At 38.6% G+C, this 19,568-nt stretch overlaps 1 protein-coding gene across 1 annotated transcript in view; it reads left to right on the forward strand.

Annotated features, from left to right (window-relative positions):
* The first annotated feature begins 88 nt into the window (after positions 1-88).
* The window catches only part of arfgef2 (ADP-ribosylation factor guanine nucleotide-exchange factor 2 (brefeldin A-inhibited)), a 37,713-nt gene continuing 18,233 nt past the window's right edge, over positions 89-19,568 (forward strand). The window contains exons 1-15 of the mRNA XM_084429098.1: positions 89-439; positions 4,427-4,457; positions 4,802-4,925; positions 5,115-5,261; positions 7,243-7,422; positions 7,594-7,909; positions 14,545-14,691; positions 14,772-14,890; positions 17,169-17,302; positions 17,612-17,846; positions 18,011-18,110; positions 18,212-18,351; positions 18,954-19,062; positions 19,143-19,332; positions 19,419-19,530. Of these exons, the coding sequence (XP_084285224.1) occupies positions 274-439; positions 4,427-4,457; positions 4,802-4,925; positions 5,115-5,261; positions 7,243-7,422; positions 7,594-7,909; positions 14,545-14,691; positions 14,772-14,890; positions 17,169-17,302; positions 17,612-17,846; positions 18,011-18,110; positions 18,212-18,351; positions 18,954-19,062; positions 19,143-19,332; positions 19,419-19,530 (2,250 nt within the window). The 5' untranslated portion in view covers positions 89-273. The remainder of the gene's footprint in view (positions 440-4,426; positions 4,458-4,801; positions 4,926-5,114; positions 5,262-7,242; positions 7,423-7,593; positions 7,910-14,544; positions 14,692-14,771; positions 14,891-17,168; positions 17,303-17,611; positions 17,847-18,010; positions 18,111-18,211; positions 18,352-18,953; positions 19,063-19,142; positions 19,333-19,418; positions 19,531-19,568) is intronic.

Raw genomic sequence — 19,568 nt, forward strand, 5'->3', positions numbered from 1 at the left:
CGACCAAACACATGCTCCATTCATTTCCACCTCAGCCGGTTCGTGTTTGTGCTCTGAATGTACACATCAGTGTAAGCGCCTGCGGGTCACGTGACGTGACGTGCAGCCAACATGGCGACGCAGTGCTGAGATAGTAGCAGCAGCGTCCAACTGGCCCCGACTGAACCAGCGACAACATCGGCCCACTCCCGGCACCCTCACGCCCCTGCCAAACCGCAGGGAACGGGCCAGCGATGACGGCCTGACGGACTACTTAAACAAGTCGACCGAGAGATGAAAGAACAGGAAGCGCTGGAAACCCATCGACGGCATACGCAGACAGAAACCCTGAGCACCAAGAGCATGTTTCTGTCTCGAGCGCTGGAGAAAATCCTCGCGGATAAGGAGGTGAAGCGGAGCCAGCACAACCAGCTGCGCAAGGCTTGTCAAGTGGCATTAGGTGAGCTACTCTTTATGTATCTCCTCTCAGGCCTCAAACATATCTTTGAGATCCTCCACTGCCCCCTGATATCCTAAATTAACCTTAAAGTCTGCTTAGCGAGCTAACGTCATCTCAGCACGAGTCAGTGTCAGGAATCTGTGGTTTCATTTTTCCTCAGGCTCACACTGTCATCCGTCCCATAGGCTATATAATGTTACATTATGATGAATGAGATTTTGGCGACAGAGTAAATGACATGTCTTGGTGTTCAGCACCTCTTGCTTTGTTTATCCGGAGCTGTTAGCATGTGTTAGCTGGAATCGTTGCTGTATTGTTGCTCAGCTGTTATGGCGAATTGACAGGTTGGCGATTTACTGCTCTCTTATTTATTAAAGATCATTCATTGATTTACCGAATTGACCGAATGCTCTATTGTGAGTGACACTTTAAAGAAACAGTTCACCCTAAAATAAAATAAAAAAAGCTGTCATTTTCTCACCATCAAAGAGTTGTTTTATAGCCTACATGTGTGACTTATCTTTTTTCAGGCACAATTATAAAAAAATTTGCCATACAGTGACATTGAATAGTTACTGAGGCTGTCCCTGGTATTGGGCACATTTTATGTTTCTACTGTTAGTTAATATAGGAATATTTAATCCAAAAATTTAAATTCTGTCATTTACTCACCCCAATTGTTGGTTCTTTTGTGGAACATTAAAGAAGATGTTTTTAAGAATGTTGGTGACCAAACAGTTTTGGTCACCATTGAATGGAGAAAAAGAAAGAAAGAAAATTACCTAAACATTTCTCACAATGTCTTCTTTTATGATTTATGACATGAGGGTAAGTTAATATTAGCAGAATGTAAATTTTTAAGGGAACTGTCTCTTTAATTTGTGGTATAACATTCCCCTTGTTTTCCGGAAAATCCATCCCTTTTTTAATAAGTGAGCTGGATAGGCAGGTTGGACTCATTTGACTCGTCCCGTCTGCGCTGTATTACTTATTTACTAAGTTAATGAGCACATGTTGAGACGGGAGGATCTGGTTTCTTCGTGAGCTTTTCCAAACTCTAACCTTTGGTCTGGAGTGTCAATCTAAAACAGAAGTTGCTTAATTTGCACGCAATCCACATTGTGTTTTATTGTAAACTTGTGGTGTTTCGTCTTTTGGTATATTTGAGGTTTTGATCCAGTAAAGAGCTGTAGTGTTTCAGGCATTTGGCTGTTAATGTAATGCTACTTCACCGTGGGTTTGTTTGAATGCTCTCAGTGGCACTTCATTCAAACAGACACTCCCTCATAACCCTGTCGTGTGAGTGAATGAGGTTGATTACCATACAGACCTATTTACACAGTCCACTGGCCACCCGGATTCACTGCTAGGCTATGGCTTATTTAGACTATGACTATTCAGTTTTTTCGTTGTGATGCCTGAATACACGTGGCACGTTTAAGTACTACAGGTAGCCGGATACAGGTTTTTAAAAACATAGTTCTTAAAATGTGCATCTTATGAAATGTGTTGTTGCTTAAGCTCAGTTTCCTGTGCCTTCTTGTGAGCAGATGGCTGTCTGATAATGAATAATGATCCATGTGTAATAACTTTTTATTTTTTATTTTAAAGGAATAGGCTAGTTCTCCCAGATATGAAAATGGTTATGATTGATTCACCTCCAATGTTTTTGTTCCATATGAATTTTTTTTTAAAGAATTGTTTGTGGGTTTCCAGATCTTCGAAAGTGATACAATAGCTTTGTGTGAGAGACTTAAAGGTTTAGTTCACCCAAAAATGAAAATTCTGTCAGTAATTACTCACCCTCATGTTGTTCCAACCCCGTGAGACTTTCGTTCATCTTCGGAACACAAATTAAGATATTTTTGATGAAATCTGAGAGCTGGATCACTCCTTCATAGGCTGCAAGGTAATTTATATCTGCGAGGCCAGAAAAATTTGTAAAGACATCGTTAAAATAGTCTAAGTGACTACAGTGGCTCAACCTTAAGTTTATCAAGCGACGAGAATCATTTTTGTGTGCAAAAACAAACAAAAATAACGACTTTATTCAACCATCTCTTCTCTTCCATGTCATTCTCCTAAGCTGTTGACGTAGTGTAACAGCGCAGCGCTTCTGGGTTGTACTTCAGAACGTAGGCTCACTATTGGGCGACGCTGGTCATGTGTGTGATGCTGGCCAAAAGTGAGCCTACGTTCTGAAGTACAACCCAGAAGCGCTGCGCTGTTACACTACGTGAACTCACTCAGAAGAAAATGAATAGTTGAATAAAGTCGTTATTTTTGTGTTTTTTGCGCACAAAAATGATTCTCGGCGCTTGATAAACTTAAGGTTGAGCCACTGTAGTCACTTAGACTATTTTAACGATGTCTTTACTTACTTTTCTGGGATGGCAGATATAAATTACCTTGCAGCCTGTGAAGGAGTGAGACAGCTCTCAGATTTCAGCAAAAAATATCTTAATTTGTGTTCCCGGGGTTGGAACAAGTTGGTGAGTAATTACTGACAGAATTTTCATTTTTGGGTGAACTAACCCTATAATTCCTCAACCTCATTTTATTCCAAACCCATTATACTTTAGTTTATCTTAATTTTTGGGTGAACTAACCCTTTAAGATGATTTTCCCCTCCAGTGATCTGTTAACCACTGTGACTGGATCATTGAATCAGTGAGTTGAACTCGAGAACTAGATCTGTCTGATTTGTGACTGAATCATTTAGACCTGTTTTGTGGACCAGATCAAATGATTCATTGAAAAAAGACACAATACAAAGAACCATTTATTCAGAAATTGAAATAGTGATGTGCCGGGATAGTTGACTAGTCATTTGACTAGCCATTTAATATCTAACTAGCTGATTAGTGATGTTGAAAGGTAGTGCATTTCAAGGGATTTTCTAAGAGAGGTTTTGGCTCTTCATTCCATTTAAGCACCGATGCTACATCAGCTACAAATTCAAAACACTCAAGTCAGAGTTAAATATTCCTGCTGTGAACAGATGAGATGGTATGTTTCCATTGTTGTTCACATCCCACGGGTGTATTTGAGCAGTGATTAAAGAATAGTTTTTATCTGGAGTCCTGGGTGTCTGTCAGAAACTCAGAATGGCTTTCACATACACTGGCACACATAAAATATGTCTAATTTTACTTTTATGTGGTAATTCATATGGACATTTTTATGATATTTGTGGTCCTTTTGTGTCCTTTTTGAAGCTTGAAAGTTCCAGTCCCCATTCATTGTTATTGTGTAAAAAAGAGCAACCAGCTCATTTTTCTAAATTTCCACATAAGAGATTTTTTTATATTTTTTTTATACAGGTTTAGATCACATGAGGACGAGGTTGAGTAAATTATAACCAGAGTCGTCCTTAGGGCTAACCCTATCCCTAACCCTAACCGCATCAGAGGCCCTGCTTAATTTCTGGGTGAAATATTGGTTTTATCACCTTTTTTTTTTTTTTTTTTTTTGAGCAACTGATAAAATAGGAAATTTGTCTTTACCTTTTACTGCACCTTAACTGCAAATAGGTTTCTCATCTACCTTCAATGAAAATTATAGATGTTAAGCACAAGACTGTCCTGGTTCTGTATCTTGCTGAGTAGGTGTTAGTGTTTTATATTAGGAATAGCTTGTATATTTTTTTGCCTTGGCAGTATGAGGGCACATATTCCTGCTACTGTGCTGTAGATGTTATTTCTACCCCATCATCCACTTCACTTTGATGTCCTTCTGAATGCATAATCTGAATACCTAAAAAAAAACCTAGGGTCCAGACTGAGTAATACTCATGTAAAAGTAAATATTCTGAATTTTGCCTTCTCTTCTTTTTTAAAGTTTGTTTGCTTTGAAGGAGGAGTCACAAATGGTCTTGAGTTGATGTGTTAAATTCTCTCTCTCTCTCTCTCTCTCTCTCTCTCTCTCTCTCTCTCTCTCTCTCTCTCTCTCTCTCTCTCTCTCTCTCTCTCTTTATTTATTTTTTAGATGAAATTAAACATGAACTGGAAAAGCAGAAGTAAGTTTACATCTCATTTACCTACATGCGCCATCCATCTAAAAGTCTCCTGTCATGTAAATTTTTTGTAACGTTAAGAGTTATTTTGTAAGAACACTTATTGTGTTTTTTCTGAAAAGGCTCTCTGAAGCGTAATGCATCATCTTTATTGTGAACCATCATGGTTATGTAATAATTTTAGATACTGGTCACTCTCAAGAAAAAAAGCCCCCTGTAACGCTAAAGGACTACGGACAGGAAGATGTTCTAAATGTTTGCTGTCGTTTAACTAGTGACTAAAGTGTTTCAGTGCTGCATTGTTATTTCCGTTGACTGATTTGTGCTGTGAATCCTGTATGTTCCAGGGACGGCACTGTTGTTCCTCCAAGAGCCAACTACATTGAGGCTGACAAGTACGTCCTGCCTTTTGAGCTGGCATGTCAGTCCAAGTCTCCACGTATTGTCAGTACGTCTCTCGACTGCCTACAGGTATGCAGAGTTCTCGTACACTTCACTCTACTGCAGTGTTTCATCATACTCAACTCATTAATACATTTAAAAACACATTTTTCAGTTTATAGTTCCATGTGTGACACATCTATTTAAGTATGGTTTTAAACGCACTGTATAAATGGATGTGTATATAATACAGTAATACCTCCATTTCATTCGTCACAGAAACTCATTGCGTATGGGCACATCACGGGAAACGCCCCTGACAGCGGAGCTCCAGGAAAACGGCTGATTGACCGGCTGCTGGAGACCATCTGTAACTGCTTTCAGGGACCCCAGACTGACGAGGGGGTACAACTACAGATCATTAAGGTTAGACATCTCTCCATGTTTTTCCAGACAGGCACTTCTTATTGAAATCCATATTTGATGGCTGATGTGTAGGGCAAACATGCATACACAACGGTTTAGAAGTTATAAATGCTGTTCTTTTGGACTTTCTGTTCATCAAAGAATCCTAAAAAAAGATTACATGAGGATTTCAGCAAAAATAACCATTGATAATAAGAAATATTTCTTGAGCGCCAAATCAGCATTACAATGATTTCTGAAGGATCGTGTGACACTAAAGATTGGAGTACTAAAATTCAGCTTAAAATTCATAATAAATTATGTTTTAAAATGTATTCAAATAGAAAATTCTTTAAATTCTAATAATATTTCACAATATTACTGTTTTTACTGTATTTTTGGTCAAATAATTGCAGCCTTGGTGAGCATAGGAGATCCCAAAACGGTGTATGTATATTACAAAATATTACATATAGGTATTAATTGAATATTTTTTTCAAGAAATTGCATTGTTTTGAACTGTTTTAATCTAATCTATTTTGGAAGAAAAGTTGCAACATTGGTCAGTTTATAGTTTCATCATTCGTAATACATCTCTGTTTGACCTTGCAGTAAGTTCACCTGGTCACTGCAGTGGAGATCATGCCAAAATAAACAAAGCTGCTTCTGTCAAGCCACTCGAATCACACAAGACACTTAGATAACAGGCAGCTAAATGATGATTTACGTTGAGAACATTGTCATTACTTTACTACAGCATTTGCAACATAAGCTGAGCAGTAAAGTACAAAGTCTTTTCTTTTATCCAGGCCTAACTCTTATCATCATAGATAAACATGCTGCGTGACAAATCTACAAGTACAGCATGTTTCAAATAGATGGACTTGATTTGAAATCGCTATATATCAACCGCAAACCGTCCATGAATAAAACTCTCACCACTTGAAAGGGCAGGGTATAGGGTTTCACTGAGCACCACTGGATATCTCTCCCATCGCGCCAACAGCCTCTAGCCTTAATTGTTCGCTAGATGGCGATGAAATTGGGTCCATCTTTTTGAAGCATCCTATATTCTATTCTCTATAAATGTTGAGAAAAGGCAGCGTACAATACATAGAGAGTGATGGTTTGCATAAGGGGGTTGGGCAGCCTCTTAAACAACGTTAGCTTGCAATAAGATTTAGTTTTACCACTGTGATGTGTACATATAATCACATGAGAGGGCCTCCTGTTTAAGATCTCATTTTCATCAGTGTCATTATTTACATGCTTATAAGTGGGGTTCAAAATGTTTTTAATACATTTAGAATTGAATACATTTTTTGTTAACACTTTACTTAAAGCCTTCCATGTATAATGCATTATGAAGCTATTCACAATGTAAATATATAATGCATTATATATTTTTCATAAATAATTGTAACCAAAGTTCAAATTAATTATAATATTTGCAGATTCCTTGTTAGATCTGAAATTGGTTGTTGCCATGTGTTTTAATGCATTATAATTGAGACCATACAAAACAATATAAGGTGCATTGCAGCAAGGCAAAATACTTTTATTATATATATATATATATATATAATATAAAGGCTTATATAAAGTGTTTCCCAATTTTTTATTGCAATTTTGGTTTGAACAACAATTAGAAGCAAAAAGTATAACATGAATTTGAGAATGTATTAGTATTTTGTTTGTTCCTCTTTTGCTTTAATGACAGCAGCCCTTGAGCTGCATGAACTCCACAAGTTTTGAGATACAAATGATGATCCAAAGAGCATCTGACCTTTCTAGACAAAGAATTCACATGATCAGTGTCACAGTGTGCAGAATCTATAATGTATCTTTTATATTTTTCAAAATCTTAAAACTTTCTATTTAGTTATAGCTTTAAATGGATTTTCAATGTCATCTCAGATTTTTGAGCCCCACTGTACATGAAAAAATGGGTTTAATTTCAGATCTGTAATTTCATGATGCAGATCATTGTGTTGCTCTATAGGCTCTGCTGACTGCCGTGACATCACCACACATAGAGATCCATGAGGGAACGATTCTTCTTACTGTGCGCACCTGCTACAACATCTACCTTGCCAGCCGCAACCTAATCAACCAGACTACAGCCAAGGCCACTCTAACACAGATGCTTAATGTCATCTTCACCCGGATGGAGAACCAGGCGGTTAGTATGAAGCATCTCAGGCTGCTGCACTTTGCAGACTCAAAACAACTCTTCTTTTTCAATGTGTGGTATGTTATCACACCCTAGTGGAACGATGGGTGCCATTATGGGTTGGGAAAAATACACTAAATCTAGGAAACTAGTTTTGACTTTCTGATGACTGTCTTGCAGGCTCTGGAAGCTCAGGAAGCAGAGAAGGACAGACAACGTCTGCAGCTGTGCAATCCTTCCCCAGGTTCCAGTAACCCTTCACCTGTGACCCAAAACCCTTCTCCAACTCCTGGACGGGGGTCCGGATCTCCATGGTTCGGACGAACCCGTTTAGAACAGAACGGACCACCATCCCCGTCTCTCAGCCCGTCTGGGATCCCATCCACTCCTTCCACCCCCCAAGACTCATCCTCCATCAATGGCCAGCCAGAGGAGTCAAAGTCAGAGGAGGAGTTTGCCACAAATCAACAGAGCACAAATGAAATTGAACACCCAGGTATGGTGAATCACTGGGGTCAGGATATGAGATATGACTCCAAAAAGGGCTAGGTGGAATGACGGTAGAGATTTTGCTATATCGTTTATATCGTGATTAGTGCTGTCAACGTTAACACGTTAATGCATGCAATTAATTTTTTCCAGTTTAATGGTTTAAAAATATATTTAATGCCATTAAAGCAGCACCTGTTTTTTCTGTTTATATGATCACGCTTTTATTCATGCAAATGCTTTTAAACCATTCAAGCATGACAAGACGAAAGAGAACTAGCTGCCTGTGAATGTCCTGTTTATATGACACACAGAAAGACGCGCGCCAGTATCGTGCACACAGACAGCGTGCCAGAATCGAGTTCTCTTTCGCGCTTGAACGAGCAGTAACACATTTATGGAAAATGTCCATTTTGTCGAGTATCCTCATTAGAGCAGTCTTAAATTAGTTAAATAAAGTCTTAAATGAACGTAAGTGTTTTTAATCGCGATTAATCTGAAAAAATGTGTGATTAATCTAGTTGTAGTTAATATTTTTAATCGATTGACTGCACTAATCTGGATATGTAAATGTATACACATAGCACAGTACTACTTAGTTACTGAAACTTTAGAGTGATAAAAAATAAGAGTGGGTTTTTAAGCTCAATAAGCCATAAAAACATCTGTGTGGCACTCGCATTGAATGACACGCACATGATGCAAACCCGAATTCAGTTCTCTTTCTTGGCTTAATGTGCTTAAAGTCCCCCTGTAGTCAATAATTGTATCCCTTAAAACTCATCTTTGATCACCAAAATTACATATTTAAATGTTTTTCCTGTGAAAATAGCTTAAAATAGCTTGAATGTAACTCTACACCCTTGCTTCATTTAGTATACACGAATCCATGAAAATGCTAATTAGCCCCGCCTCTACTCACTCCAGCCAGCTCAGAGATCCACTCGGTCAGCTTACTGAGGTAAACGCTGCACAATGGAATCGCTCTTTACAATGTCGGACACATAACGGTACTTAGGCAAGGCAAGTTTATTTATATAGCACATTTCATACACAATGGCAATTCAAAGTGCTTTACATAGAAGAAATTGAAATAATAAAAAGAAATAAGAATAATTAAAACAGTTTAGAAAAATAAAATACAGTACAGTACAAACAGTCGGACGAACAGCGGCACAGTGCTCATTCAGTAAATGCATAGCTAAACAGAAGTGTTTTGAGTCTGGATTTGAATGTGACTACTGTAGGAGCACATCTGATCTCCTCTGGAAGCTGGTTCCAGCTGTGGCTGGCATAATAGCTCAAAGCAGATTCGCCATGCTTAGAGTGAACCCTTGGTATTTCTAGCTGATATGATCCTAATGATCTGAGTGATCTGTTGGGTTTATATTCAGTGAGCATATCTGCAATGTATTGAGGTCCTAGGCCATTGAATGATTTATATACCAGTAATAATACTTTAAAATCAATCCTAAATCTAACTGGGAGCCAGTGTAAAGACCTGAGGACTGGTGTGATATGTTCATATTTCCTGGTTCTGCTCAGAATCCTGGCGGCAGCGTTCTGTATGAGCTGCAACTGTCTTATGGTCTTTTTGGGAAGGCCAGTGACAATAATTCATTACAATAATCCACCCTGCTGGTGATGAAAGCATGCACAAGTTTCTCTAAGTCTTGTCTGGAAACAAAGCATCTAATTCTTGCAATATTTTTCAGATGATAGTATGCTGATTTAGTTATTGCTTTGACATGACTACTGAAACTAAGGTCTGACTCTAGTCTAGTGTCACACCAAGATTCCTGACTTGATGTTTAGTTGTTTGACCCCTAGAGTGAAGGTATGCGTTCACCTTGAGAACTTCAAGGGGGGGTGAAACACTCAGTTTCAGTCAATCTCATGTTAATCTTGAGTACCTATAGAGTAGTATTGCATCCTTCATATCTCCAAAAAGTCTTTAGTTTTATTATATTTATAAAAGAAAGATAGGCTGTACCGAGTCTTTCCGGAAAAAAACGAGCGGCTGGAGGCGTGCCGTGTGGGCGGAGCTAAAGCTGTGCTGACGCGCTGATAGCTAACAACACACAGACATTTGAAGCAGTTTTACTCACCGCCTGCGGTTCCAACGCACGACCGTGAACCTTAATCGTTGGGACTGCTCCATCCTTAAGCATTAGACGATCTGCAAATCCGGCCTCAAACTGGGCCTTGTTTATAAAACAATCATCGTCGAAATGCAGGGAACAGGGAACTCCGTTGATGCTCTGGAAAAACAAACTCCATCCACTGGTCCCTTAACGCTGGGTTCTTTGGGAATCTGTGCAGGGTTGTCTTGCCCTGGCAACCAAAAACACACTTCTTTCTTTGACATTGTGCTAAAGCCGAGCACAGCGCTTTGATGGGCGTACTGCTTTCGCTCTCTCGCTCTGGTCTACGGGTGCGCGCGCGCGCGCCCTTCTGGGAGAAGTGCCCTTAGGACCCATATAAGGAAATTCCGCTCCATTTTGAGTCACACATACTCAAAAAAAACTTTCCGAAACTTATTTTTGGCACAGAAATACTCCATCAAACGTACAACTAAATTTTTGAAACTTTGTCCATGTTTAGCATGGGAATCCAACTCTTTAACAGTGTAAAAAACTCAGTATGCATGAAATAGCATTTCACCCCCCCTTTCATCTTTGTTTCCAAACGCAATGACTTCAGTTTTGTCTTTGTTTAACTGAAGAAAGTTTCGGCACATCCAACTGTTGACTTCATCAATGCATTGGCACAGGGAGTCAATGGGGCTGTAGTCGTTAGGCGATAGGGCTAAGTACAGCTGTGTGTCGTCTGCATAGCTGTGGTAAGCAATTTGGTTCTTTCTCATTATTTGGCTCATTGGGAGCATATACAGGTTGAACAGGAGTGGCGCAAGAATTGAGCCTTGAGGGACTCCGCATGTCATGGATGTCCACTCAGACTTATGGTCTCCTATACTCACATAATAACCTCTCCCATCTAAGTATGACCTGAACTAGGGCTGCACGATATTGGGAAAAAAATTACATTGCGATATTTTTTTCCCAACGATATATATCGCGATATTGCGAGCCATCAATCCCGGCTAAAGTCAATAATTACCATTCCATGTTATTAATAATTTCACTAATAAGCAAGCTTCATTACAAGTGACAAAAAGGCCACTTAATATTTTATTCCAGAAACATATTTCTCTCAGAATTCTGTGAACGTTCTACACAGGACCTAACGTTCTTCAGGTTCTAGGACCCGAAAAATTATGTTTTCTGTGCTGATTCAGTGACGCGTTCATGTAAACGGCACCTAGAACCAGCAAAAGTAATGATTAATAGTATGTAAAATATTATAATGAAACATTTTAATTGTTTATTAATAAACAAGTGTTTTCTGTAAAGATGAAGTTGACAATAGCCTACTGACTCGTGATCTTCGCAGCAGTGATCGGGAGAAATGCACTTTTCATACAGATTAATTTTTAATTTTTTTTAATGGTTCTTCTGTAGATAATAGTTATATTTCTATTTTTTTATTATTATTATTGTTATTTTTCGGTATGTGAGGCGAGTAGGCTACCTTTTATGCTGAGTTTCGGTTCATGGATGATAGCTTAATCTCCAGTTCAGGCGCTGGCTGCTATATTTAATTTTTAGGCTATTTATTAAATCCAAGAAAATGGATAATGAAATACTGATTAAAATTAAGATACAATTAATACAAAACGAAATTCGTTTTAAAGAAAGGCTTTGTGCTTTCTGTTTGAGGTCTCTGTGAAAGTTTTAAAGCAGTCTTTTAGTGCCGCTTTCATAACGGTCGCGTGACGAGTCCTCACGTAACATTGTTTTTTTCCCTCATAAATGCGAACACGAAACGACTTTTTTTTTAAAAGACAACCATCCACAACTTTATAACACTCCAGCAAAGTAGCCTACCTCTTTTTGGTCAACAACATCCTCCTTTTTGTAGACGAAATAGGCTAGTCCCAAATAGCTGATTTTTACTTTTTTGCGGCGGATCCTCTTCGTCGCGCATTTTTAGCTATAGGATTGCAAGTGAATGTTGGCTGTGAGCGGTGAGCGCGTTCCTGTCAGATCCTCACTGTGCAGGCACGCGGAACGCGTATGTCACCCCAGCAAAAAGCCATACAACAAACTTGTGTTTACTATGTGCTACCCTGGTGCTACCGTTCTCTTACACTATGGGTGCTACTAACGTAACGTTACCCTTCACATCGCATGTTCCGGCGATGTGACTATCGCTCATTCGCACATCGCGATGTCGATGTTAAAACCGAATATCGTTCAGCCCTAACCTGAACCATTTTAGGACTATCCCAGAAAGCCCCCCTCAGTTTTCCAGCCTGTCAAGAAGTATGTTGTGATCGACAGTGTCAAATGCAGCACTGAGGTCGAGTAGTACCAGCACTGATAATTTGCCTGAATCAGTATTTAAGCGAATATCGTTTATTATCTTTATGCTGTGGTGCGGTCTGAAACCAGATTGAAAATTGTCAAAGTATCCATTCGAGCTTAAGAATTTGTTCAGCTGGTTGAAGACAACTTTTTCAATGATCTTGCCTATGAAAGGAAGATTTGAGATCGGCCTATAGTTGCTTAATATGGTCTTATCCAGGTTGCTCTTTTTCAGGAGGGGCTTGACAACTGCAGTTTTCAGGGAGTTTGGAAAACTCCCAGAGAGAAGTGAGGCATTTACCACTTCTAGAAGATCTGCTTCTAAACTGTTTAACACACTTTTGAAAAAAGATGTGGGAAGTGTGTCAAGAGCGCATGTTGATGTTTTAAGGTGCTGTACGGTTTCTTCCAAAATTTTGCCATCAGTTTCTTTGAAATCAGACAAAGTTACTACTTTCTCAGGTGGTCTGATCTGTCTGACCCCAGCGCAACTCAAGGATGTGCTGATCACCTTTCTGATATTATTGATTTTCTCAGAGAAAAAAGAAGCAAACTCACTGCACTTGTTGTCTGAGAGCATTTCACTGGGAATCTGGCTTGGGGGGGGTTTGTCAGTCTCTCTACAGTAGCAAAAAGACTGTGTGTGTTGTTTAAATTGCAGTTTATAATATTTGAGAAGAAAGTCTGTATAGCTTTGCCTAGTTCCATATTGAAAGCATGAAGGCTGTCTTTGTAGATGTTATAATGGACTACAAGTTTTGTCTTCCGCCACATGCGCTCTGCTTTTCTGCATTGTCTTTTCATATTTTGCACAGCTGTTCAGTTTCTCCAAGGTGCTTTTTGTCTGCCACTCTTCTTCCTGACTTTCACAGGAGCAATATCATCAATTGCACTTTTGACTTTTGAGTTAAAAGAATCAAGGAGAAAATCAACAGAGTCAGCAGATATGCTTGGTGTTAAAGATATAGCCTTCATAAATAGTACACTAGTGTTCTCATTTAAGCATCTCTTCTTGACAGACACAGATCTAGCTTCAATGGCAGGAGAGATCAATATATCAAAGAAAATACAGAAATGACAACTGCAGTTCTAATATGTCTGTCTGTGGTGAGCTCTGTGGGCAGGGCTCAGCTGAGATTGTGTCCGTGAGCAGAGGTTGTTGTGGCTCAGTGGTGTTATCATTGTCCTTGTGTGATATGTCAACATCATGTCCATTTTGCTGCTGAAGTGAAGTCCTGTGGTCATTCATACTGTGTCCAGGTGTGTGTGTGTGTGTGCCGTTCAGATTGAGAGGATTGGCACACGCTGCAGAAGGATGACTGAGGGAGAAGTAGATATTGTCCTTTAGCACTCTTGAGCCACGTTTGTTTGGATGTCGGCCATCCTGATGAAACAGTTGTCCCATATTAATATGACTAGCCTTTTGCTTGACTATGTTATCAAATGTGTTGGTCAATCAACAATCAACATTCTTAGAAACACTTTGAACAACTCAGGACCTCAGTGGAGAAAGGCAGATAGTTCATCATAACATCGTAATATACATCATTTTTCATATCAACAGTAAATATACCAAGATAACCTGGCTTCTCTTGAGACTCGCAGCATAGTAATGATATGCTAAAGCTCGCCAGCATTTTGACGTGATTGGTTACAAGGTAGTTGGTGAAGTAAGGAACACCAGTGATTTCAAACTGCATTTTCAGTGCAGTTTTAAGGAGAAAATACTGAAAAGCAATGGTGTTGACTTAAGAATTTGCACAGGGGTTGTTTTAAAGCATATTAAAAACACCACATAGACATATAAAAAAACATTAAAAATTGATTTTCACCACAGGGGGACTTTAAGTAGTCAAATACACGCCATCTTGTCAAACTGCCCATCATGTGTAGTATTCACATAATCACAGTCAGTTATGTCTTAAATTAACATAAACAGTTGGGTAATAACGGTTGTAACAGTGTCAGTATATTAGATCCGAGCATTCAGTGACAGCAGCCTGATTTCCTGAACCATTAATGACAAATAGAAGAAAAAAAAAATTGCTTATAAAAATCAAACAAAAATATCTATATTGTGATGTATAACGTTAACGTGAAATAAAATCGATCATGTTGTGAAATATGTTTGATCATAGCTAAGTCTAGTCTGTTTTTAATAGTTTTAATGCGTTTCATTTGGGTAGTAGAAACTATTTCATTTGACTTCTTAAAGACAAAGAGATTCAGGAGTCAGACCAAATAACTGCTGATCCATCTGAGGGAGAGGAAGCCCATCCGCAGCCTGGAACAGAAGCAGGCACTGGGGTTCTGGAAGAGACTGAGCCGGACAGTGGATTGGGAGATAGCTCTGTGGAAGGAGGTGCGTCACATTGGAAATAGGTTACTGTACCTTTATGTGGACCTACAACATAGTCACTCCTGCTTCTGTTTCTACTACAGGATTAGATCAACATTCTGACTCTGAGACCAAAGTGCCGCCCCCTGTTGTCCGGTTAGACACGCAGCAGATGAATGGAATGGTGGACGACCGTGGCTCAGAGTCCTCGACAGACATTCTGGTGTGTTTCTTGGATTACTGTTTTTTGATGTTGGACAGGGGTTCCCAATTCCAGCCCTTGCGCCTCCCCACTCTGCACATTTTATATGTCTCTCTAATCTGACACGCTCAGTTGAGGGGTGGGTTGCATTTGACCGTAAGTGCTCTGCAAAGTGGACTTAAAAGGGTATTCCGCCATCTTAAGATTGCAGTTCATAGTTTTATTCAGCAATTAAATTACACATTAAACACATTAAATTGATCAAAAGTGACAGTAAATGCATGACTAATGTCACAACATTTTCATTTAAAAAAAATACTTTGAAATATTAAGCATAACAAATGATAATGTTAACATAATAAATGTTAATAGTATGTTGCTTGAGCAGCAGATCAGCATATTAGAATGATTTCTAAAGGATCGTGTGACACTGAAGACTGCAGTAATGATGAAAATTCAGCTTTGAAATCACAGGAATAAATCACAATTTACAAATATTTTAAAATAGAAACGGTTATTTTAAATTGAAATTATATTTCACAATATTACTGTATTACTAAGTGCAGCCTTGGTGAGAATAAGTGACATTTAAAAACATTTAAAAAAAAATTACGATCCCAAACCTTTAAATAAAAGTGTATAAAGACAATGGGCCTCATTCATGAAACGCATTTCAGTTCAGACATATATCTTTGGATTCATGAAAATGTTCGTATTTTTAAAACGTTGGTTGGTATGAAAGAATTTTACACCTGCTCCCTACCATGTCTAAGTGCTGCGTAAAACATTTAAACGTTCTATGTTCTTTTAGGCAAACTGATGACACTGGATTTTGATGTCCCATAGTAATATTTCACAAGTTTGGCCTGTCTTTTTTTTCTTCTTTTTTTCTTCTTTTTTTTTGCTGAGAGTTGAAAACTGTTCAACTTTGGGTAAAATGCAGCATCCGTCACTGTCACATTACCCAGCCGTCCAATCACAGTGGACAAATACAAATCTGATGTTTAAGAAGCGTTTGTGAATCTGGAGGAGAGTTTTCTGGAAGGACGGTTTTACTCACAAATTACATTTACGAAAGTTTCATGAATGAGGCCCATTATCCACAAAAGACACATAACTGGACTATAGGTTTTTTAACCCATAAACGGGCAACGTGCGCCACAGAATACATACTTTTTAGTCTCTTGTTGGAGGCATGAGAAAGAATTTGTCATCCAAATATGTTATTATCATAGTTAAGTCTGTTTGGATTATGTGGGTCACATGACCTGGTTCAAATTTTCTGTGCTCATTTTGTCAGTTTGACCTAAAGCCAACACGTCCATCCATGGAGCTGGACATTCTGACTTTGTAGAAAGTAGGCATATATTAATCTTACTTTTTTTTTACAAAAAAAATGCAGTACAACTGCTAATATTAATTGTGAAGATTGAGATGTTGAAAAAGAAAATTAAGTCACATGATGTTCATGCTGTAATTTACCACATTTTGAAATGTCTGTATCCCATTAGATACGTTGCCAGATTAGGGTAAGAAAAAAGGTTATGCCACAATATTGACAAAGAGGTATCGCAAGGTAAACTGATTAAAAATAAAACAATTTGAGGGGAGGGGGTCCCCCTCAGTAGATTGCATTCCAGGGCTGGGACCCTTAGGGAAGATCCTTATAGGCCCTCCTGGCCTTTCTCAATCTATGTATTTTGAGGTTTTTTTTTAAATGTGCACGTTCATTTTCACATGTAAAACTGATGTTATTATGTTTAGTTGACTATATCTTTGCAGTTTTAACTAGATATGTTCTTCCTGGAGGGTTACCGTTTAAACACACCTGAAAAATCTAACCAAAGTCTTCGGGATTACTTAGAAAATTATTCTTTTTGTATCATAAACTACATTATTTGATTGATTAGGGATGGAGCTAAACCCTGCAGGACAGTGAAGCTCAAGGGCTAGAGTTTCCCACCCCTGAGGTTGAAGATGAGACACTTCAGCAGTGTAAAAATGCAAGAAATGTATATGCCTCAATTTTAGGACAGTTAGTCCTGCACGTTATACTTGCAGCATATTTTGCATATTACTTTTTTTTTTTGCATCAAATAAATCATAGAAACATTTATGACTTTATACCCTAATAGGGCAACGTATCCTGGAAAATACAACTCATAAAATCCAAAATATATAAAAAATTCCAGATGATAAAAAAAGTGACTTGAAATTATTTTTTGCTTATCATTTTCCACTCTTGCCTGTTTTAGGGTTAATTGTGGTCTGACTGGCCTTTTGTTTCTTGTCTGAGCAGGATGTAGAAAGCATTCAGGGCAGTCAAACAGCTGCCCGCTTCTCGCACATCCTACAGAAAGATGCCTTCCTCGTGTTCCGCTCCCTCTGCAAGCTGTCAATGAAGCCCCTGGCTGATGGACCGCCAGACCCAAAGTAAGAACCTGGAGAGAAAATGAATGTAAGATTAGAAACAGAAGTTAAATCAGTCAAGGAAAGTATTTTTTAGCTTGTAGGCTTTTTCAAGCCAACTTAAAGTTTGTCTACAAACATTTTTTTATCTAGTTAAGCTTGTTATTTTATGTAAAAGACTTGACAAACTGACAATCAAGCCTGTAAATGATGAATATGATGTAGTGTGATGATTTTGAATTCATTCACCTTTATTTTGGAAGGTATTCAGTTTATACAAACAAATCATTAACATTCGGATGACTGCTGTCATTTTTCTATCCTCTCTTTCAGGTCCCATGAGTTGCGCTCTAAGGTGGTTTCCCTGCAGCTGTTGCTTTCAGTGCTGCAGGGTGCTGGACCTTTGTTTCGAACCCATGAGATGTTTGTGAACGCCATCAAACAGTACCTGTGTGTGGCGCTCTCCAAAAACGGGGTCTCCTCTGTGCCTGAAGTATTTGAACTGTCTCTTGCCATCTTCCTTACCCTGCTCTCCCATTTCAAGGTTCACCTAAAGATGCAGATTGAGGTAAAAAATGATCAGATGTTCAGATATGCTTCCAGGCTGTTTGGATACACTTGACTAAAAAAAAAATTCTCATGATATTCAAAAACGTATTAGTTTTGGAGACAAATATACATTTTGCTTATGTGATTAAAAAACAAAACAAATGGAAACCACTTTTTGCTCAGGTGTTCTTCAGGGAAATCTTTCTAACAATCCTGGAGACGTCATCCAGCTCCTTTGAGCACAAGTGGATGGTCATTCAGACTCTTACTCGAATATGTGCAGGTTGGCGCACCTCAGTGTACACTTGCAGACACATACATAGAAGCATCTCTCAGATAATTAGCTCAAATGTCAAACTCAATGGTCTGCTGTTCTTCTCACAGATGCACAATGTGTGGTGGACATTTATGTGAACTATGACTGTGATCTCAACGCTGCCAATATTTTTGAGCGGCTGGTAAATGACCTGTCTAAAATCGCCCAGGGAAGGAGTGGACAGGAGCTCGGCATGACTCCATTACAGGTAGCTATCGTCATGTTCGAACTACAACATTAGTACTTACAAGGCATGCTATTCTTTTTAAATGTACACGATACAGCATGTCATACGATTTAGATTTTGTTAGCAGATGCTTTAGTCTGAAACAACTTAAATGAGGTAAAAATATCAACACAGAAACTATATTACAAACTGAAACCAGAATAATATAAACATCTCTAGTAAAAAAGGGGGCATGCTATTGTATGATTGCAGTATATGTCATACAATTTAAATTTCATTTAGCGGATGCTTTAATTCAAAATGAAACAAAATATATATGAATGATTAATCATATGGAACCAACAATATTAGAAGTGGGGGAACATTTTTTTTTTTTTAAAGAAAACCAGAATAGTGTATATGTTATAAAATTTTGATTTCATTTAACAAACGTATTTAATCTGAAATGACTTGGTAAAATATATATTTATATATTAATCATAAGAAGCTAAGAATATTAGTAGTGCCAGACAACTACATTTCAAATATAATTCCAGAATTTTGCAACCATATCCAGTAAAAACAGGTGCATGATTCACTGTGTGTAATAATTCAGAGTTGATCGGTTAATGATTTATTTGCAGGAGCTGAGTTTGAGAAAGAAAGGGCTGGAGTGTCTGGTGTCCATTTTGAAGTGCATGGTGGAGTGGAGCAGAGACATGTACGTCAACCCCAACCTGCAGGCCAACCTTGGTAAGACAATAATCTGTTTTAATCTGTATTATCTTTTACAACATAATTTTGCATGTCTAATAGACTGTGTTGTGCTGTAGGTCAGGAACGTCCAGCAGAGGGAGACAGTGCTGATGTTAAGCTCCTTGAGCATCTTTCCTCTCGCAGAGATAGTGTGAGCTCTCTGGACTCCACTGTGTCCTCTGGAGTTCAGCAGTCTCAGCCAGATCACCCTGAGCAGTATGAGGTCATCAAGCAGCAGAAAGAGATCATCGAGCATGGCATTGAGCTGTGAGTTGTCTTTTTACCTCTGTCGTCTCCTTTCTTACTTTTTTTTTTTGTTTGTTTTTTTGTGATCATTTCTATGTTTCTTAAAGGTTTAACAAGAAACCAAAAAGGGGATTACAATACCTGCAGGAGCAAGGCATGCTGGGAACCTCACCAGAAGACATCGCACAGTTCCTGCAACAAGAGGAGCGATTGGACACAGTAAGTTCATGCTTGTTTTACATGGTTAAATTAGTAAA

The sequence above is a fragment of the Rutilus rutilus genome, assembly GCF_951802725.1.
Source record: "Rutilus rutilus genome assembly, chromosome: 13".
NCBI classification, from domain to species: Eukaryota; Metazoa; Chordata; class Actinopteri; order Cypriniformes; family Leuciscidae; genus Rutilus; species Rutilus rutilus.